The following is a 21819-nucleotide window of genomic DNA, read 5'->3' on the forward strand; positions in this document are numbered from 1 at the left end:
AGAGGAAAAGTCTTCCTTCCAGCAGATAATTCTGAGCACATGGTTTAGGCTGATGCTCCTAAAGCATGCCCATGAAGAGACGACATCTCTGTTGCTCCGTGGAGTTCTGTTGTGTCACAGTCTAGAGCTATGGTTACATGCCTCATGTGATTTTTATTCTGAGAAGTCAAGGGCAGTTGTGATTGGACAGGTGGCTGTTTCTACAATTTTTAGGAGAGACAGAATAGTGACAGATTGCAGAAATGCCAAATAAATAAAATACAAAGCCATTTTCCATATATTCCATATATATTTCCATATTTTCCATATATAAAAAGCCCTTCCTTAATCATGCTGAATTTTTATAGTCTCAGCTATATGTGATTAACTCCTAACTAACAGCATTTTTTTGTCATTAAATTATTTGTTGTTGATAAACTGCTAGAGTATCTCATAATGTACACCCAGTCTGGTGTTGCCCTTAAGACAGTGGTTTTCAGAAATCAGAAATATATTGTATTAATGCATGAACTTTGCTACATATTTTGAAAGGGATGATGAATTAAGCTCATAATGCCTCTTTTTTTTCTATTCTTCCCTTCCCCACTGTGTCCAGTAGGGTTATTTTGTTTGGTCAGAAGTAAGTAGGAAAAGGATGACAATATAAGAAAGAAACTGGTATTGAACTACTCACTGACAGTGTAAAACTTTATTCTATTATATAAATAGAGGAACAGAAGTGTACCTGAAGCCAGAACATTATGTTATGAAATCTTTTAAAAAATTACTTTATGAACCTCATAATGAAATATTTTTAAATGAGGAAGATTGCATAGCAGCATTCTCAGATTACAACCGTCAAAAAGAAGTATTGTGCATATAAGGAAATCAGACAAAAATAAGCTTTCAAAAATAGTTTGATAAGAAATAATAGTTTGATAAAAAATAATTTGATAAGAATTTTCTTGCTTTAGCAGTTAGTCTAACAGTTATAATAGTAGGAATAAAATTCAGAACCAGAAATGAGATACAGCTAAATTAATGGATTATTTGTTACTTTGATTATCAAATGTGTAGTTATAGTAGTATCTGAATTACCAAATGCATATACAGCCGTCCAGTTTGTTTTCACTATCATTGAGAGTCAAAACAATTTCTTCAGCAAAGGCCACTCACACAGTTCAATTTTAGCAATGTTGTCTACTTGTAAAGAGGTGACTCCTAGAATTCTCTTTTGGGAAAGCACAGTATTTAAATCTATATCTCAAAAAAAAAAACAAAACAAAAACAAACCAAAAACAAAACCAAAAAACCCTCTATATATTAAAACTCTAAAATACCGCAATTTAATCCACTCAGGTTAAAAGGTGCTGGGGAAAAAATATGAATTCTTTCACAAGGTACTTACTATTTATTGATTTCTTTCTTAAGGTGGAAAGCTGCTAACACCATCATGTTTGATTTTTGAGATTAGGATCTACAAGCTAAGCTCATTCTGCTGAATTTATATTCCCTCTTCCATCTACCTGCTTTTCTGCATTCTACAAACAGATTTTCTACTTTTGGTGTTTAAAATTTAATACCTTGAATGTGGTTTTCTTCAGATGGCACAAATTCTCTGCTTTGTCTGAGCTCCCAGAGTGCACTAGCCATTTTCAGAACCCTAAATCTTTATACATTTAGTAGACTTTTTTTCAGACTGCTTCTAATTGATCCCGTTTTATGATGTTTTAATATGCTAAACTGGGAAAATAAGTTCTATAAATAAAAAAGGCATTGCTTTTCTAATAATGGAATTAATTTGATATACCTTTAAGAAAGATGAGTAGGTAAAAAGAGTCCATAGTTGTAGTCACATTCTGTAAACACTTTCCAATACCTAATGAAAGTGTCGAATCTTAGGAAGCACCCACAAGACTCCAGAACGTAATCCTAGTATGATTTTTTAAAACGTACTTAAATTTACATTAAAATTTATATAAATTAAATTTATGCTTTTATTGGATGGTACAAAGGTTGGTTCAATTCAAGGACCACTTCTTCAATAGTGAAGTGGTTTTTCTGAAGTCAGAAAAATAATTGTGAGATTGAAGCTTAATATAACCTGGGATTGTGCTCTGAGCACATTGTCTTGGGGAGGAAGAAAAGTGTATGCATGCTGAGAACAGTAAAAGATTTGCTTTCCATGCCTCCAAGGAACTGGTGATGCTTCTTAAGCACTTGCCTGTGAATTCTCAGAGCACAGAATTTGAATATGTAACTGAAATGACTCAGTGCTGTGTATTTCTGCATGCAGTAAAAAGCTTTGCCTCCTTAGAACCCTAGGGAAGTTACAGCTCTTCAGATTGTTGCTTGTCAGCTCTTTTTGTTTTATGCTTTGATGTTCTGGCATTTTATTATTACTTCAGCTTTGCAATTGTACTACCTAAGGAATGGTGGGTATTCCATTATGTTCAAGACTTGAGTTACTGAATTTGTGTGTGTTGTTAAACCTTTTGTTTCCCTTGTGGCAAGAAGGAAGTTCATACTCAACACCTGTTGATCTGAAGTCATTATATAAGTGTTATTAGATATTAATTTTATTTGTAAGATAGTGAGGGGACATTAAAAGGGTCTGATTATTAAAATAACAATATATTAGTTTAATTCCTCTTTGTTGTTGAAATATGTACTCTGCTGTTTAATTAAAAAAAACATAAGCATTGAGAAAGCATGTCTCTCTTATCAGTGATGTGGTTTTGCCCTCTGTGAAAAACAACAGAGAAAGGAAGCAACAATTAATAATTAAAAGAACATTTCTAAATTGTATTTGACCATCAGTCTGAGCTTCTGAAACCCTCATGTCTGTTGGATCTCAGTATAAACAGCCTATGCACATGGGGTCTGAGAGGAAGAAAAACAGTCAAGGAAGTTTTATGGGAAAGTTATCAAAGAGGAGTCTCTAAGGTGACCTTAGAGTGGCCTTTCAATACTTAAAAGGAGCATGTAAAAAAGATGCAGAGAGGCATTTTAACAAGGTGATAAACCAGTTTGTAATTTTTAGTAAAAAACCAATTTTAAACTGAAAGAAGTTAAATTTAAAACAGACATAAAGAAGAAATATTTAAACATGAGGATGATGAGACACTGGAACATCTTCAACCCTGGAAGTCAGATTGGATGGGCCTCTGAGCAACCTGAGCAACCTGATCTAGTGAAATATGTTCCTGACCTTAGTACTGTGTTGAAACAAAATGATCTTTAAATATTCCTTCCAGCCCAGGCCATGCTAGTCTTTTCTATTCTAATCTAGTTTGAGAAGTGGATTTTGTTCTTGAGTCTCTACACAGTGTGCTGCTGGTGGAAAGTACGATAAGACTAAATGAGAATTTTAAGTAGCTTTAATTGTGAGCTTTCCTAAGATTTGAGTATTTGGATGTGCAGCTCTGCTCATAAAATATTTCTGTAAATTTTTTTCATGTTGAAGTGTTAGACACATACAATTGCTAATTGTATGTGTCAATTGGTAAGGCAATAATAATCCTAGTTTTAATATAAGGAAAATACATTTGAAGCTGAGAAACCAGATGGCAGAGGATCAATTGTATTTTCTTTGTGATTTAGACTCTTCCTGACAGCAGAAAATACATTGCACAAAGAAATGCCAAATGTCTGTATGAGATCATTTAAAAAATCAAGTAGTAGACTACTGCCAACATTGGAATTAAATCTTTTTCTCAGATATCCTTTATATTGGGCTGTACTTCAGGCTCTCATGAGATTTTTTTCTTCTGTGAAATGGTATATAATTTTTTAAAGCTTGGTACCAAACAAGCCTTTTGGAATGACAATCATAAAAAAAGTGTTCTGTTATGAGGTGTGACATCAGGATTTGTGGGTTGTATTTGATAGTGATGACTGAATAATGAATTGCTCTGATAAATCAGACATAGCTGTAGCATATATCAAAAGAACAGAGAAGAATGTATTTCATATTTATATTAAGAATATAAAAATATTCCCTCGGTTGTCTATAAATCATATCATAGTCAGATGGGTCACCTGACTTACAGTTACTCCAATAATTTACAAGTCATATATAGGATTTATACAAGTCATATGTAGAGGGGTAGTTTCTCATTTAAGACCTTTTTTTAAAAATAAAACAAAACTGTGCACTGCTCATGTGCAAATGCTGTCACCTCTTACTGACTGACCTTCAAATTTATGGTAACTGCTTTAGGCAGAGGTTGAATTCCTAGCAAAACAAATACCAGAACAAACTGCAGAAGTTTTTTTATGTATTTTGTTTACCTTACTTATAACAGGAGAAAAAACATATACATCTTTGAATAAACACTTAACTAGAATTTCAAAAAGTAGGCTTTATTTTTACATTATATTATATATATTTACATAATTTGTATTTATTTATATTTACTGCCTGTGTTGAGAGCTGACTAAGCAGTAAAAAGTGCTTCTGTTCTCTTCCAGCTTATGAGTTGCAGAACTGCCCTGACCCTCCTCCTTTTCTGAATGGCTATATAGTCAACTCAGATTACAGTGTGGGGCAGTCTGTATCATTTGAGTGCTATCCTGGATACGTTTTGAGAGGTCAGCCTGTTCTCACATGCCAACATGGAATCAACAGGAATTGGAACTATCATTTTCCCAGATGCGAAGGTAACAATCTGGTAGTAACTGTGCTTTAGAATTCACATATTTTCTGATTTTTCTTTACTTGTTTGTGTGTTTGTTTATGTAATGCATCTTTTGCTGAAGAACTGCACCTTTGTCTTAATCTGTAATGTAAGCAGCTAAAGTCAGAATAGCATCCTTTTATAAATCATAAATCTTCTATGAATCGTGTTTTTCAGCAGATATTTATTGTTCCTACTGATATCTGTCAGTTGTGAAGCTGAACTCATGATACTGCCAGAAATTGTTAAGCACTGTGGAATTATTTTTTCTTCTTTTTTCTAATTTTTGGATGAGCTGGTCAGTATACAATGTAACATATAAAGATTTCCATTGTAAAGCTTTTGCTTTCATCTTAAAAATACAAGCGCAGAAACAAAATTTCTGACATTGCTTTAGATGTTTAGAGGCTTTTACAAAGCCTCACGTGATATTATGGCAAAACTAAGTAGCTAATGTGTAGAACTAAAGTGCTGTCACAGATAATCAACAAACTAAGATATCAAATAGATTGAAATAGTTTCCAGAATGTATGTTCAGTGCATCTGACACTAATCTTGAAAGGTAGGACAGATGCTACTCTACCCAAAATGCCCAAAAGCTTTTAAGTTATTCAAACCAGAAAAAACAGTGAGGAATGCAGGAGAGATCTGAGCTACAGGTGAAAGGTCAGTCATTCTGCTTAAGGGCAAACTGCTAGACTACTTCAGCGTTGCAACTTCTTGCTTCCTAAATAAAGATTTTATTACTGTGAATAATATTTTCAAATTATGGTTTTATTATTTTTGAGGCAAGTATTCTACCTAACATCCTAACTATATTGCTTTGCAGCATTTAAATCTGTTTTGTATGCGTACTTGGGAAGGGATGCTTGTATTATATTGTCATTTAAATCCAAAGATACAAGATTCCATAAAATTTAAGTTCTAGTTCCCTAATAGTTAATACAAATTATATGAATTATTCAGAAATACAGTAAAGCAAATATATGGAGAATGGTGAAAGTATTGCGTATTTCTTGGAATGCAAAGGGTTTATGAAGGAAAAATAAAGTTTAAAATGAGTTTTTTCGTTTAAGGTTTTCACAGATACAAATCTTTTTTCACTTGAGACTTGTTAAAGTGTAAGAAGACTTAAAAAAACCCAGTTCTTTCTGTTTTTTAAAATATTGCTTGATTTCTATCCGTATAGCAAAGAATTATTAATTTTTTTTCATTTTAAGGTAAACTGTATTTTACCACATTATTGCAAAAATGTTAGAAGTTAGACAGGCTTGATATACGTATGCCAGACTGGCCAAAGGGAGAAGACAATGTCTGGATAGAACATTTGGCATTTGAATGAGAAAGGTCATGAACACTGATTTCAGCAGTTCAGTTATGAAGAAGCACATATTTCAACAGATCAGAGTATTGAGTTTCAGTTTATTTTCAAATAGAAGGCCAGAATTTTATTGCCAGACACTTATGATGTTTTCCATTTATGACAGTATAGAAATAAAAGTTTGAAACTTATTTTTCCAGTATTGAACAGCGCTAGAAAATTTCTAGCATATTTGGGTTTGTGTAAATTCTGTGCAATCAAGAGGTTCTGCTAGATGGCTATCAAGGTGTGGCTGCTATAACCATATATTCCAACTTTTTTTCAATTCTGTGCTTGAGAACAGCTGAAAGACAGATTACACATTTGGAAAAAACATATCTCAATTTAGTTAAGAAGGAATGCATGCAAATAATTTAAAACCTGTTTTTTACTTTCTCTTTTATGATGAATATGTATAAAATGAAATAGCTACCATTAAAATTATATAATTCCTAAAAAAATATAGTTTTAGCAAACTGTAGTTGGCAGTTATGAAGCACTTTTTTAGCCTTATGCAAGTCCATTTGTCCACACTGCAATATAAGCACCTGTTATAAAGCCTTACCTCTGAAAGGAAAAAATGTGGAGAGGCATGAGAAAATATAGTTCTTTGTGAGAGAAGGGAAAAGCTTTCTTTAGAGACATACAATGTAATGCTGCATCACACATCTATCTTTGTCAAAGTGGTTGGTTATAAGTCATAGGGGTTTTTTTCCTATTTTTAATGGGTTTTATTTTTTCTTTTAACACTGAGATATTTAGTTTAAAGACGTGAACCATCATCTCCCATATCTTCTTTTAATTAAAAGGGTCTTTAATATTCCTCTTAAATTACATGTCTATTCTTGCTCCAGAAGAGTCTATTAAGGCCACCGATCTCTTTCTGTTGATTATTGTAGATAACTTTTATAAGTACTTTAGAAGATTCATTCAGCCTACAAGGTGGTCTTAAATACAGCACTTAAGCTCTTTTTTCCCCAGGAGTACTTTGTTAGATGCCTCCTCAATTAAACAGTAAATGAATGGCAGGACTGGATTCAGTCCTTCAATTTTGCTTTTAAATGTTTTCCAGGTCCTATTCTAAGTACATCAGACTTTGTATTGAATGCAATCTGTAGCTTCATGTGACTTTTTAATTAAATTAGAGTAATTAACAAAGTATTTGTTCATGTATTACATAAATTAATAAGAAATTTTTGAGTTCTACAAAAAATCAAACATGAGAAAGTACTATTTAAAGAAAACATTTATTCTAAGGAGATTGGATTATGGATTCAAGTTTATCAATGTCTTGAATGAAAATGCAAAGTTATTCATCATAAAACTGCACTATAAACAAATATGATATATTTTACAATATCCTTTAAAGAGTAAATGACAGAATATTGTTAATATATGCTTCGCATATAAAGTACAGTGCTATGGTGAAAAGGACCATGAAGAGTTACAAGAAGAATATCATGTAAGCATAGGGACTATCCTGTCTTGAAGTAATGATGCCACTTAAAAAAAAAATAGGGTAAAAATAAGCTTAAGGGCATATGGAAGATAAGGAATAATTACCTGATAACGTAACTTCTGTGCAGTCTTTATATAACAGATATGAATATGACTTACTCTACTAACTGATAATATTAGTGTATTTAATCCTTCTAGACCTTGCCCTCTGATGATAAATGTAAAACTCATGGTACTTTCTGCTAGTTGGTTACAGTGCGTCGTTTTATCTTGCATAAAAATTAAAAAAAAAGAAAATACTTTAAAGGACATAAAAACATAAGAGAAGATATGTTTTTTTCTTCCTTCTCATTAAGGTTAAACTACACACTTTGTGCTCTTGGAATAAAGGCATGTGAGATGCCATGTACATATTCACCCAAGATCCTTTTAGGTTACTAATTAAAATGCATTTAAAAAGCCACTGATTTCTAAGATGTAATTGAAATGTTTGTCACCAGGAAGACACTGTTTTGCTTATGTTCCTAGAAATCTAACATCTTACATTTCTAGACAAGTTCTTTTATTTTTGAAAACTGTTTTCACACTTGGTGTATTTTGTATTTGGTTCATTGAATGCTGTTTCAGTGTTAGTAGTTAGGGAGGTTTTTAGCTGTGTTTAATTCTTTTTATTACTTTTTTTTTTTTTTATTAAACTGCTGACATTTGGGGTAATCCTACTGATATATTAACAGCATGAATGTGGAAAGTTTCAACTTTCAAAGTTGATCTTCACAGCATATATTTTTGGGATCCTTTTTTGTAGTGGCAAATCAAAAATGAGAATAAATTTTATAAATCAAAGTTGAACTGAGAGGATGGATAAATCCAAGGATCAAAGAAGTCATTCCTTGGCTCTCTGTTACTGTCATGTCTGTTAATTCAGAATGTATATTTGTCTCAGTTCCTGTGCATGTGACTCTTACTTTCCAAGCCTACCCAGAGCTATCTACTTTGCACAGCTCCACACAGCTCAGGCCCGAATGAATGCACCTCCACTGTGTGTGTAGTTGTGTACATTTATATCTATTGCTTCTCACTAAAGAGCAGTTTCTAAGTGTTCTAACTGAGCATGTTAGCCTTGAGAGCATTCAGTCTCTCAGCCAACCATTTGCTGTGTTGAAAATTCATATGTTTACATATGTGACATTTCAGTGTCTAGCACACTGAAAGAATTACCATGACATATAAATGTTTTTGCAATAAGGAAAACAAATGTTTTTAAGGTCTCTGATAGTTGGAATCACAGAATCACACAATGTTTAGGTTGGAAGAGACCTCCAAGGTCATCCGGTCAAAACTTTGACTAACACCTCACTCAACTACTAAACCATGTCCCTAAGGACCAGATCCAAATGCCTCTCAGATGCCTCCAGGGATGGTGACACCACCGATGCCCTGGACAGGCCATTCCAAAGCCTGGAATTTGGCAGTAGGTCTGCATGACATCAGGATAAAGTATTTCTTCGAAATATCAATACATTCTCTCTCCAAGAAGCTACCAACCAAGAAAAACTTCTGTCTTTGTGACCTAGATTGTATTGTTCTGTGGAGCTCTTAGAATTTGAGACCATATTGATATTCTATTTGTAATATAAAGAAATAGTTTTTTCCCATTAATTGTTATTTTTTTTCTTTTCTTTTTCTTTTCAGCTCCATGTGGCTATAATGTAACTGCTCAAAATGGTACAGTTTATTCCCCAGGATTTCCAGATGAATACCCAAATTCCAAGGACTGTACTTGGTTAATTATTGTACCTCCTGGTCATGGGATTTATATCAACTTTACCTTACTCCAAACTGAACCTGTGAATGACTACATTGCAGTTTGGTATGCAGTTTTCAAAACAAAAATGATTTTTTTTCAGATTTATCAGATCTCACTGTCCCAAGCTACACCTTTTGCTTAGTGTTGCTCTTTAGGTTGTCACCTGTGATGAAGATCATAAAACAAGTTCTACATTTGTGAAAAAATAATATTATATATCACTGTCTGAGCTCTTTAGGACTGTTGTTCCAAAAATACTTTGAAACTCAAACTATGCAATATATATTGGTTGTGGCAAAATATTTTTACATCTTTAGATGCTAACTAATTTCTGCATTAAGATCCTCTGAAATTTTCTCAATAAAATATGGATGCTAGACATGCTGTCTATATTTCTTGAGCCGGCTTTAAGCCCTAGTACCTCTGTTTTTAAGCTACATGTTATATGTTCCCCTTCTCCGAACTTGGAATTTTCACACCCAGAAGGAAGTGTTAATTTAAGTGTTAAGCACAGTATTTCTTCAGCTGATTTTTTTTACATTTCCCTTCCTAGGGATGGTCCTGACCATAATTCACCTCAATTGGGAGTTTTTAGTGGAAACACAGCTCTGGAAACAGCTTACAGTTCCACCAATCAAGTCCTTCTCAAATTTCACAGTGATTTTTCTACAGGTGGATTCTTTGTCCTCAATTTTCATGGTCAGTTTGCTTTATATCCTTAACATCTGATTACCACAGTGAATTACTGAGTTTTAAAAATATTTCTGAACTTTGTGATTTACTGAATGATCTTAAATAAATATACCATGGTTTGCAGATTTGCTATTTTTTTTTAAATCAGGCATGAAAAAAGACATTAAGAATGGCAATTTGTGTCTTTGAATAAAGTAGATTCTATCTCTTATCATTGCTGTCTAATATTAAGCTTTTACTTTTTGATATTTTTTTGCCCATTTATTATAAGAGCGTGATGCGTGGTAACCTAAAGCACTTCTCTAAGAAACAAAAAAAACCCAAAAAAACCAAAAACCAAAACAACAAACAAACAAACAAAACCAAACAAAAAAACCAGAAAAACAAAAAAAAACCTGTCTGTTACCTGTCTTCAGTTACTGTGCAGAGAAACTGTAGCTCCCTCATAAAACAATTGTGCCTGAGAAGCAGACTACAGCTCAATGAGATTATTTTCCAGCCTGAAGTCGAAAGTACATAAACATGTAGTCAGTATTGCAGGGCTGATGACTGCAGATGATAAAAAGCCAAGGTACACAGTCTGTTACACTATGTAGTTCATTAGTCCAGCAAGGGAAAAAAAAGAATTAATCTCCTCTACACTGTTTCTTTATTTTGCATAATAATGTTTTATGTAGTGTCCCCTACATAGAAGTAATGTACAATGTGAACAGTATCCATTCTTTTGATTTAATTCAAAGCATTGACATAGGCCACTGCTGAGAAAACCCTGCAAACTGGGCTTCTTGGAGGCTAAATTGAAAGGATTCCGCTTTTGAGCCTATGTTCTGGGAGATAAATATTGTAATTCAGTGAAGTCAAGGGCCTTACTGAGCATGCATATAATTTTAAGTTATTGATGGAAACCTGCTTAGAGTCTTTTCCTTAGATACTTGCCGTTGCAAATATCTAAGCAGCTTGCAAAGCTTTATATCTCAGGTGAGCACCTGAGATAAACTTTTATTAATTATACATAATAAAAACGTGTACACACACTTATATAGCAGGAGCACCATATTGATATGTAAGTGCACAGGAAAACATATGCTTTCTCCTCCTTGTCCTTTGTATCTCTCTATGCACCTGAAAGTCTCTTTAGATTAAAAACTGTCCACGTGTGGTTGGTTGTTTTTTTATTCCTTCTACAATTGCTGTACAGTGTCGGTCTTAGGTGTAAGATAAGGGCTGGTTCCAAATATTTTGTGTTTCTTTAACTTCTCAAAACTGACTATTATGTTACCAGGATAATTTGTGTTCTCAACCATGATTTAGATCCATGAAGAGGAGTTTTCCTGTCGTGTGTGCATTCTGATCACAATCTGCAGTCTCTGTTTTATATTTTCAATCCAGAAATTACTTCAGCAGTCATTCTGTTCCATTTTAGAATCATGACAGTCATTGTACTGATCATCTTCCTAATGAGATTTCTCAAAATTTGTTAAATCAAATTTGAAGAGCAGAGAAGAGATTTTGCTTCAAAGGCATTGTGTTTTGGGTGCTTTTTTTATTTATAATAAATAATTATTATTACATTTTTATTATTAAAATTATTTATTACTGTTCTTTCTTAAAGTAAATATATATACATCTATCTTGAGAACAATTAACTCCAAGAATGCTTAAATAAAAAATTAATATATTGTGCAAGGTATGTGACAGGTAATGATGAATTTTCCAGCAAATCTAACAAATCTGATCTTTATAGCCATTAGCCCTATCACAGAATGCAAAGGCAGTGACATACAACAGGAGTGTTGTAGCTGCAAAAATCTCCTCTTAAACATCACAAATGCACACAATCCTAATTTCTAACTAACTGGGCAGTGTATTACAGTAACTATAATGATAATTTGGGGGAGGTATTTTTAATGATAATATGTCATGTCATGACATTTAACTTGGAAAATGTAACTGAGGGACTATGAGGTTCGGTGCAGCTTTGTTTGAAGTTAATAGTTGGGGAAGTTAATTTTCTTTAAGATAATTATTAATATGTATTTAATCTTTTTTTCACATAAATTTTTCAGCTTATCAGCTGAAGAAGTGCCAGCCTCCACCCACTGTTCCTCATGCAGATATGTTTACGGAAGATGATGACTTTGAAATAGGTGAAAAATAGTATATTCTTTCTTATGTTTTCACTCAAATTGTAATTAAATTAAACTCTTAATATATTTCATCTTCCACCTGAGATTTATATATATATATATTTATGTTTGATGTTTTATTTTGGGCTTAACTCTTTTATCAATAACTTCTTCAGGAGATTTTGTGAAGTACAGTTGCCATCCTGGTTTCACTCTTGTTGGACAAGATATATTAACCTGCAAACTGAATGCACAGTTGCAGTTTGAAGGATCCTCTCCATCTTGTGAAGGTAAATATATGTTTGCACGGTCTGCATATTGTTAGAATGCTTTATATTTATCTCCCTATACCATAAACATCAAATTCTGGGGCCCTGTCTTTTCATTAATTCTTTAAAAGAAAAGTTTCAATTTATTTCTTCCATATGTAACCAGTCCCAAAAAATTTTTGCAGACATTCTTTGGAATCCAAAGACAAACATCTAACTATTTATCAACACCATTTGTAAAACAATACTTTCCAAAATTAATTTACATTATTTCACATTGTTTCATAAGAAAACAAAGGTTTATTTTCAGCCCTGAAGAATTTTTAAAATATGAAATAAAATAAAAAATTATTTTCTCTGCTTTCACAAGTATGGTGAAGTACCACTACATACCCCTGTAAAAAGCCCTTCCTCAGCTTTTTAGGAGACTTCTTACGTTTCTGTATTTTACCTATAGTTTATAATTGTTTACATTGTCATTTTTTGGATAAGCTTCACATTTTTTTAAAAATGCCAGAAGGCTTTTCATTCTTCTGGACAGATTTTCTCATAATGCTTGATATCATGACAACTTGCAGGTATTGTCTACTAAACGGAGCCTATGGAACATGCAGTTGTGCATGAATTCATGTGTACTAGTATTGACTATTTGTGGTTTGCATTTTATTGTTTATGAACAAAAAGATGAATCAAAGATGGAAACATCTGAAGTAGCATTAGAGTTAAGTCAAGAAGCTTAGTTGGGCATTCCACAAAATACCTGAATTAGAATTCTCCAGAGGACAGTTTAGGTAATCTCTTTCTCGGGACTGAGGAGAGTGTTATGTTGTCCTGTACTATTACTTCTCTTGTGCCACTGCACCCAATTACATGTGACTGTGCAACATAAAGATCTTTTTTTATTTCCTGTTTTTTTTCTGTAAGCATTAACTGGCTGTATGAATTTATGCAAACTAACAAGTAACTGTACTCAGAATTTACATGTGCAGTACTGTGATAAAAAATGCATGTGAAATAGCTTGCTTATACCCTCCAATATGCCTAAAGCAGTTTCTTTTAATATTTATTTCTATTATCCTTCCAAAACATTTTACTGTAGGTGCTTTTAGAATTCATATAGTATTCAAATAAATAACAGGTAATTATTTACTGGGGCTCTCAAGTGTTCAGTTCTGTGTTTTGCAGCTCAGAGTTTGATTGATAAACCTGACATCAGTTTCTAAACCGAATGTGTAGGAAATCACCCTTGAACTTAAGTGGCAGAAGTAAGTCTAGAAGGTATAAAATATAATATGGAAAAATATAATGTAAATGTGTAACTTGATTGACAAATAAAAGAAACAGTATATACAGTGCAATTTGTATACCTCAACTGAAGCAATTTGTGTTATTTTGGACTTAGGAGTATTCTGTCTTGAAATACCATGCTAAGGTTGAGAGCTAAAATTACAAAATAGAAGGTTCAAACTGCAGATTTTTTTATTTTCACTTGTATGTACAACACCAAGAAAGCAGCTCTGTGGAATTTATTTTTATTCAATTGATAAATATTAGTTATTAGTGATATTGGAAAACGTGCATTTTGTTTTATAGAGCGAGGCGTGGCAGAATCACAATTTTATATCTCTAACTGTATGACTCTTGTAAAATGTTCAAGTGCAGCTTCCACCCTGAAGATTAAATCATGTACTCTGCAGCTAAGCTATTCTGGGGGAAGCTGGGGAGTGATGGATTATGGTGAGGAAAGATAGCCAGCAAGGGCTACCAAGGTGAATGTCACCAATTTTTCATATAACCCAGCAGTGCAGCCAGCCCCTGCAAAGTGCAGAGGAGCACTGTCTGCCTTCCTGTGTCCCTGAACCACTCCAGAACTGTTCATCTCATATGTTCTTGTGCTTTGTCTGCTGTAAACAGATGAGATGGGAAGAGATCTCTTGTCCAATGACTCTTAACCATAGGAAGTCAATCTTGGCAATAGGAAGAGTTAGACCTATAGCTTACTGTGTGAGGAGATTTGGGCACCTCTGCTCTAGCACAGGAGAGCTACTGAGCTATTTACAGCTTAGAAAGACATAAAAGCTTAATTTTTACTTGAATTTTATGCCCTAAGAATATGCTCAGGGAGGCCTCACAAAACACTATGTTTTTCTCAATTCCACAAAAGAATATCCTATACCTTTTTTCACCCTTTGCATTACTATTTGTGCTGATTTTTATTACAGAGGATTTAGGGGTTTGTTTGTTGTTTCATTTGTTGCTTTTTTTGTTTGGTTGTTTTTTTTTCATATAAAGGGTATTTTTTTCCTATTGAAAAGGGTCCTGTGTTCACTTAGTGAACACTAGAGTATATGGAGAATAGAAGCCATACAGCAATCCTGCATGGTTTCCTATATTGTGTGCATGTGATAATTTCTTTAAAAAGTTCTCTGACCTTTTAGCTGTTGGATTTTAATATTCATGCACCAAAGAAATATTCTTAATTGCAAAGCAACATCATACTTTTCCTAGTCACAAGAGAAGGCACATTTTTCCCTGCAGTAAATAATTAGTTTCAGGTTCCTTCTTAAGAATCAAGTATGAGGAATGAAAAAGCTAGCAGCACTCTTTTTCTGTTATTGATAACTTCTACATGCTTTTGAAAAAATATTTTTTGTTGTTATTTTTTCAAACCAAGGAAACAAGCTATTTCCTTGCTTTTTTGCTGCTTTTCTCTTTTTCAGAATCAGAGAATGGTAGGTGTCGGAAGGGACATTGAGTTCATCTAGTCCACCTTCTCTTGGCAACCTGTGCCAGTGTTTCACTGCCCTCATTTAAAAATATTCTTCCTTATATCTATTGTAAATCTTCCCTCTTTTAGTTGAAAGCTATTGCTCCTTGTTTTACTACTACAGGCTCTGCTAAAAAGCTGGGCACAGTAATCCAGGTGGGGTCTCATGAGGCAGAATGTGTCTTTCTCATTGTGTCAGGGAATCACTGTGTCTCACTTGCTGTGAAAAGTTTGACAGCATTACTGATTTCTCCAGGATAATTTAACTTACTACTTTTGAGACCAGCTCTTAATGAAGAAATTGCTCCAATGTTACAACCGATCTTATGATGAAGCTCATCCTTGATCAGTAAAAGCCATCTTCTTTTCTTAAGAACAGTCTTAAGACATGATACTGTTGGGTAAAGTGGATTGTGGGACTGTGTCATGTCAGCTACTCTGTAGCTGATGAGTGCTTTCACTGCATATCTGACAGGAAATACCACTTAACTAGACAAACTTCTGTTCAGAAATATGCCTCATGTATTTAACTAAGGAAAAAAAGGTATCATTATATATCTGATAGTCTTTCTGCCCAGAGCTGTCCTTTGATAATTTGCCTTTGAACTTATTGCAGATTCATGAAGCAGAGCACCTGTCTGAATTTCTCAAGTTGTTCTCTGAATATAGGAAGTCAATGTAGCAACTTGTTTCATTTTAAGATAATGAGAAAGAGAAGCCATTGTAATTGAATTCATGCAACACTATATGACACAGAAACTCAAGTGAAATTTCTTGGTGTAATTTGACTACAGGTATTTTGGTGTCAAGAGGCAATCCCTGAATTAAGATTTCGAAAGGATTCTTACTACTTTATATATCACCACCTCCAAGGCTTATGAAAAATGGCATTGCCTCAGAGAGAGGTAGATACAGCCAGTACTGTCAAATGATAGCAGAAAGGAACACACATGAAGGAAAAATTGTTTGCTTTTTCCCCAGCTTACATCTTGTTTTACCTGCTCAGTGGTTTATCTTCACTTGCATAGTACATCCATTCCTTTTACAGGCTGACATTTTTCTCTCTGACTGAAGAAATTTTTTTTAGCTAAGCAAAATGAGGGGGAGGAAAGGCTTTCAAAAATCTGATATTTCTTCCTGCATTTGATCGCATAATAATGCTAGCCATTCTCCAGTTCCTTAGAGCAGACTGAGAAGAAAAGGTTATGACAAAATTGACTAATAAGTAGTTTTTACTTTGTCACACTTTCCCCCCTTCATATATCCCTAGATAATCAGAGCAGCTTTTGGATTAGTGGCTTATAACATATGATATAGTTTACAAAAAAATCACAATTGCAGAAAATTGTCCTGAAAATTATCCTGAGTTTTGTTTTGAAGACCTGTAAGTCAGATCTGGAGATATCTTAGAATGGTAGGAGAGGAACTGTTCTGATTTTTGTTTCTTTTTTTCTAAACTTTTGTGCCATGAAGAAATTGGTAGTTCTTAGAAAATGATTTTGTAAATTAACTCTGAAACTCATATCTCTCTCACTTAATATATCATTATAAAAGTATTCTAAAGAAACTGGGATGGTGGGAATGTTGTATTGCTCAACTCAGGCACATACAGTTTCTCTTACCTTCCACATACAACTCTGGAAAACTGTACTTGGGTTAGAGAAAGGATAGGATTAATCCAGCTAGGTAAAGGTCTATGCATTATGTAGGAAAGTGATGATTAATTTATATGTGAATTAACTGATAAAATGCCTATTTTGTGTGCATTGTTGCTTCTGATGGAGGGTTCAGATTTGTCCCCAATGTATGGAACAGCAGGTAAAGACTGGACATTTTTAGTAAATATAATTTCCTTCTCTACCAGTGTATTTAAAATCTCTGAGAGGATGATTAAAGTCCTGACACTGTTTCCCAAAAATTTACAGCTCAATACTTCTTGAATACAACCTGAATTTCACTTCCAAGTTTGCTAAAGGCCAACTAAGGGAAATGGTCCGGCTTTTAATGTTTGTTTCTGATAGTTATGTGTGGTTTTCCCTTGTAATATATTTTTTTTCCTTGATCAATTTTCCTCTGTTTCTGTTTTTCACCTTTCCTATAGCCTTTAATTTATGCAAGTACTTGGGTACTGTGCCAGCCAGTTTCCAGGAACGCATTTCTGTTAAGATACATTTGTGAATCTTACACAAAAACATTGTTAAAATGTACATATATTATGAAACTGTGGACGAAATATATCAGACATCAACAGCAAAGAGACGTGAGAGGCAGCATGTTAAAGAAAAGCATGCTGAACAAAAGAATTTCTTAATCAAAAATCAAAATAAAAAAGGGTTTAGGATATTAAGTTTACTGCATTTTAATATCTTATACTCCTTGGCATGTGTGGCGATCATAAATACCTATGAATAGTAGGTGAAGCTGTTTATAAAACATTATGACTTTGGAATTTAAATAACAGGGGGAATGGTTGCTGAGGAGGTCTTACTTGCATAACTTGGAGCATTCTGCGTCCAAAATAAACCCGTTGTCTGCAAAAAACATGCATGTTTTCAGATGATATGGTGTGCCTAAAATTTGCAATACATTGTTACATTCATTTAGGATGCTTCATTTTTAAAGGTGAGTTTTTCTCTTTCCTTAAGATTTCAAATAGACAAGAGCTATCAGGTTTCCAAACTAAAAACATTACCAGGATTTTAACATACCTGTGTGAATGATCACACCTTGACTGTAAACCTTTTGGGCTGTGCAGTATTTCTGGATTAGTATTTTGCTCTAATTAGTATCATATAAGTAGTTTCACAAATACAGGGTTTATAAAGGTGGTCCTTTTTCTGTTTGTGTTAAAGTAAACTTTGTTGTCCCTTCCATCCAGAAAGTGCCTTAACAGGTTTTCATTTGGAAACTGAACCTGAAGCATACATATCTCTGAAAACTAATACTATTCTATTTATGGAAAAGAAACATTTTATTTCATTGCTTTTCTTGGTTGTTCTTCTTGTGTCCTTTTTAGCACAATGTCCAGCAAATGAAATCCGTACAGAATCATCAGGAGTGATCCTCAGTCCAGGTTATCCAGGCACCTATCCCAACTCTCAGACCTGTTCTTGGACTATAAAGGTTGAGCCAGGATATAACATCTCCATCTTTGTGGAAATGTTTCAAAGTGAAAAGCAATTTGATGAGCTGGAAGTATTTGATGGTAAGAGAGATTTAAAGTCTATCTCACCACAAAAGACCAAATCCAGTGGGGCTTGATTTCCATTTGTTGGTTGCATAATTCAGTGATACACCTGACAGTTAAAGAATAGCCCAGTGTTCCTATCTTTTTATATTTTTGCCTTAAATCTAAATCTTTTACACCATGAAAGTTTTTATAGATGTATTCAAGAAAAAGAAGCTTTTAAATCATCTTAGGCAGTTAGAGGAGGAGCAGTAGCATCTGCACCATCTCTATGAAAGTCATAATTTTCTGTCTCCTATGCGTATGGAAGTGTCTGAAAGGAGAAGTTAACATACTGGCTTGTAGTAGATCATTTGTAGTTGGGAAATATTGTGGGGTTATAACTCCATTTGTCCAATAAAAAAACCCCAAACAAACAACAACAAGAAAACCACCCAAAAAACCACACCAAAACAAAAAAAACCCAAGCACCTGCCCCCTCCCCCCCAAAAAAGAAACAAACCCAAAACAAATAGTCTAAATACTGAAATGTTAGTCCAAATACCCAGTCTGCTTTTACCATAGTATAGTACAACCAGTTTAAATATACCCCTCTTCAAGTATTTTACCATCTGTTTTAGGACAAAGAATAGAGAAATGGCAAAAACTCAATTTCTAGAGTGTTACAGCAGCACCTCAGAGGGCCCTATTTAATTAACAGGCTATTCTCATTTCCTAGTGAATTCTGAGCTTATTATCACTTATTCTGCTCTCATTGATTGATGAGAATAACTAGTCCCTGATTGTTCTTTAATACATTTTTATTCATTTGGAGACCATTATCATATGTTCCCTCATCAACCAAGCATATATAACTATGATTGAACTGATTAATACTCACTATGGGAGTTTTATAACAAAAAATATTTAAGTCTTATTTTTTGAGGTATCATGCTCTAAGTATTTTTCTAAAGTAATAGGTTTTAATGTCTAAAACTATTTTCATTTACTTTTTGCTAAAAACATCCTTGAAATAACACCTTTTTTTTTGTTATTTTAAAAATGCCAGTTCTTTAGCATATTTTTTTCTTTATAATGTGTGTTTTGGTTTGTGCCAGGTTAGTGGTGAAAGTAGTAAAAAATCTATCAAGATTGTTTTTCCTCCACTGTATTTGGTATTAAACATCCAGAAAATATGTAGTGTGCCTGGAACTTTTCTAGTGGTCTCATCACTATTTTTTCTTTTCTCTCTGAAAAATTCTGTTGAAACTGCATAATGTTCCTGATGAAGACTTTTGTTTTCTTTCATGTGCTTTTAAATGTAATGAAACCAGATTATCAATAATAAATCTGAGAGAAGAATTATCATAGTCCCCATGTTTTTAAGCATTTTCATTTCATGACATGAAATCACACTCTTACAAATTCATCTCTAGTGCAGTTGTGCTGAAGTAATTTTTTCTACCACCTACCAGCAAACTTAAATGAAAAAGATGATGGCATATTTATAACCTCTTAATACAGTACCATGTAGAGCTTCCTGAGCTAGCTCTCAACAAGTTGATATTTAAATATGGCACATTGCAGTGCCTTGCAGAGGTACTCCCATGTGTCCATGTGGCCACATTAGCAATGTGCTTTGCTAGGCTAATTAGTTCTACAGCTCAGCATGATCAGTTTGTTGAGGCAGAAGGCAATGCTGATGTGGCAATGCTGTTTCCAGAGGTGGATATAACTCAGGCTTGCTTGTTCAGAGCTAGCGTAGGTATTTCACTGTGTTGCTGCATTTTGCAATAAATAACGTGTCATGTTGGAACTGCATGGATCTGTCTACACCAGGTAAAGATACATCACTGAACTTTGCATAGAAACTATTTTAAGAATATTGATTGGCAAGACAGCTTTTAGAGAAATAGTATTTCCTAAGGCAGAGGTCTGTTTATTACTAAGGCAGCTTTGAAATGCAAACCAAACTACATCTACCTGGACTACACTGTAGATTGTGGTGCTTCAGCAGCTGAATGATTGTCAGTGTAAGCATCCAGTCAATTCTCACTTAATAACTCATAACCTTAGGAAATCTCATCTGTATTCCAGACTAGAGAAGCAATAAATGTACCATGGATATTATTATTAATTTCTTTGGAATTTGAAAACTTTGTACTCAGGTTATTTACATTGAATACCACTCATTTAATACAGCAAATATTATTTGAATATTTTTCCCCTGAAATAAACCCCCCAAAAAAACCCTGTCATTGAAGATGCAGGGAAATATGAACTTTTACTTAATATTCAGGAAGCAGTCATACGGCAGTTTAGTACACCAGAAGTTGAGTATTTATTTCCCTAAATAAGCAAACTATGAAAAAATAATTATAGAACATCTCTCTGGGGCTTCTGTCCTTCAACCAGCTCCTAATCCATCACACTGCCCAATCATCCAGGCCAAACTTCTTCAATATATCCTTTTTCAATCATCTTTAATCACGTCAAGGCTGACAACAATTGTATTTGATTTTAGGTGTAATTTGATTCAGTTTTATTTTTGTGTTTTTATGCAACGTAAGAGCTGATCAGGCTGCAGCTGCTGAAACTCAAAAGCAAAAATGAATGAAGTACCCTCTTTACTTGAAATAGCTGCTTCAGCCATGGTAATGCTGGTTGAGCATGTGTTTCCTAAACTTGACAAATGTGTCACAAAAGGTCTAGTGAACATATTGAAAGGGAGGATTTCATCTGGAGAAAACATTACCTTCACATGGAGGAGGATGTCAAAAACATTCTAAAACATTCAATGTTTTAGAAAGCTTTCAAATGGAGATTGGTTTGGTATACAGATTTTTTTTTTTTTTTTTTTGCTCTTGAGTAAGACATGTTTATTATATAGTTAGCCCTTGAATATTTTTTTTGTGATTCTAGAGTTTTATTGTGTGAAAAATATTAGTATAGTTCCAGGACACATTTTCAGCATTTGTCAGAAGTATATATGTGTGTTTATACTAAAATAATACTATAATAAACACAATGTCTTATAACAGAACTGAGTCTTAATGAAATATGTATTGTAAATTCATACACAGTGAAACTGATAATCTTACATATGACAGAGTGTTTTAATATGTTCACTATGTAATATAGTGGTGTTTAAAATTATGAAAGCTGTACAATGTATAATAATGTATAGAATTGCTACCACTCTCTAGTTAGAAAACATCTTAAATGAATAATAGTTACAAAAGGACAAGCAGGAGACATGTCTTCCTTCAAATTAATTTTCCAAAATAGAAATTGATTTTTTTAAACACAGTATTTTTTCAGTTGTTTGAGGGGGTTTTTTAGTTGTTTTTTGTTGAGGTTTTTGGTTGGGTTTTTTTGTGTTTGTTTTTCTTTTTCCAAAAACAGTCACTGATTAATGTTTCAGTTTGTTTTTTATTTCTTTCCTCTAGCAAAACCCTGAAAGCAGATGGATAGTTTTAATAGAGATCTGTTAATTATTTCACTTGCAACAATGT

General features: G+C 33.6%; 1 protein-coding gene across 1 annotated transcript in view; it reads left to right on the forward strand.

The window, feature by feature from the left end:
• The window catches only part of CSMD1 (CUB and Sushi multiple domains 1), a 945929-nt gene that overhangs the window by 849423 nt on the left and 74687 nt on the right, over positions 1 to 21819 (forward strand). The window contains exons 42-47 of the mRNA XM_030448332.1: positions 4453 to 4641; positions 9169 to 9346; positions 9837 to 9982; positions 12043 to 12123; positions 12279 to 12392; positions 18155 to 18343. Coding sequence (XP_030304192.1) covers positions 4453 to 4641; positions 9169 to 9346; positions 9837 to 9982; positions 12043 to 12123; positions 12279 to 12392; positions 18155 to 18343 — 897 coding nt within the window. The remainder of the gene's footprint in view (positions 1 to 4452; positions 4642 to 9168; positions 9347 to 9836; positions 9983 to 12042; positions 12124 to 12278; positions 12393 to 18154; positions 18344 to 21819) is intronic.

Source organism: Calypte anna, chromosome 3 (assembly GCF_003957555.1).
Source record: "Calypte anna isolate BGI_N300 chromosome 3, bCalAnn1_v1.p, whole genome shotgun sequence".
Classification (NCBI taxonomy): Eukaryota; Metazoa; Chordata; class Aves; order Apodiformes; family Trochilidae; genus Calypte; species Calypte anna.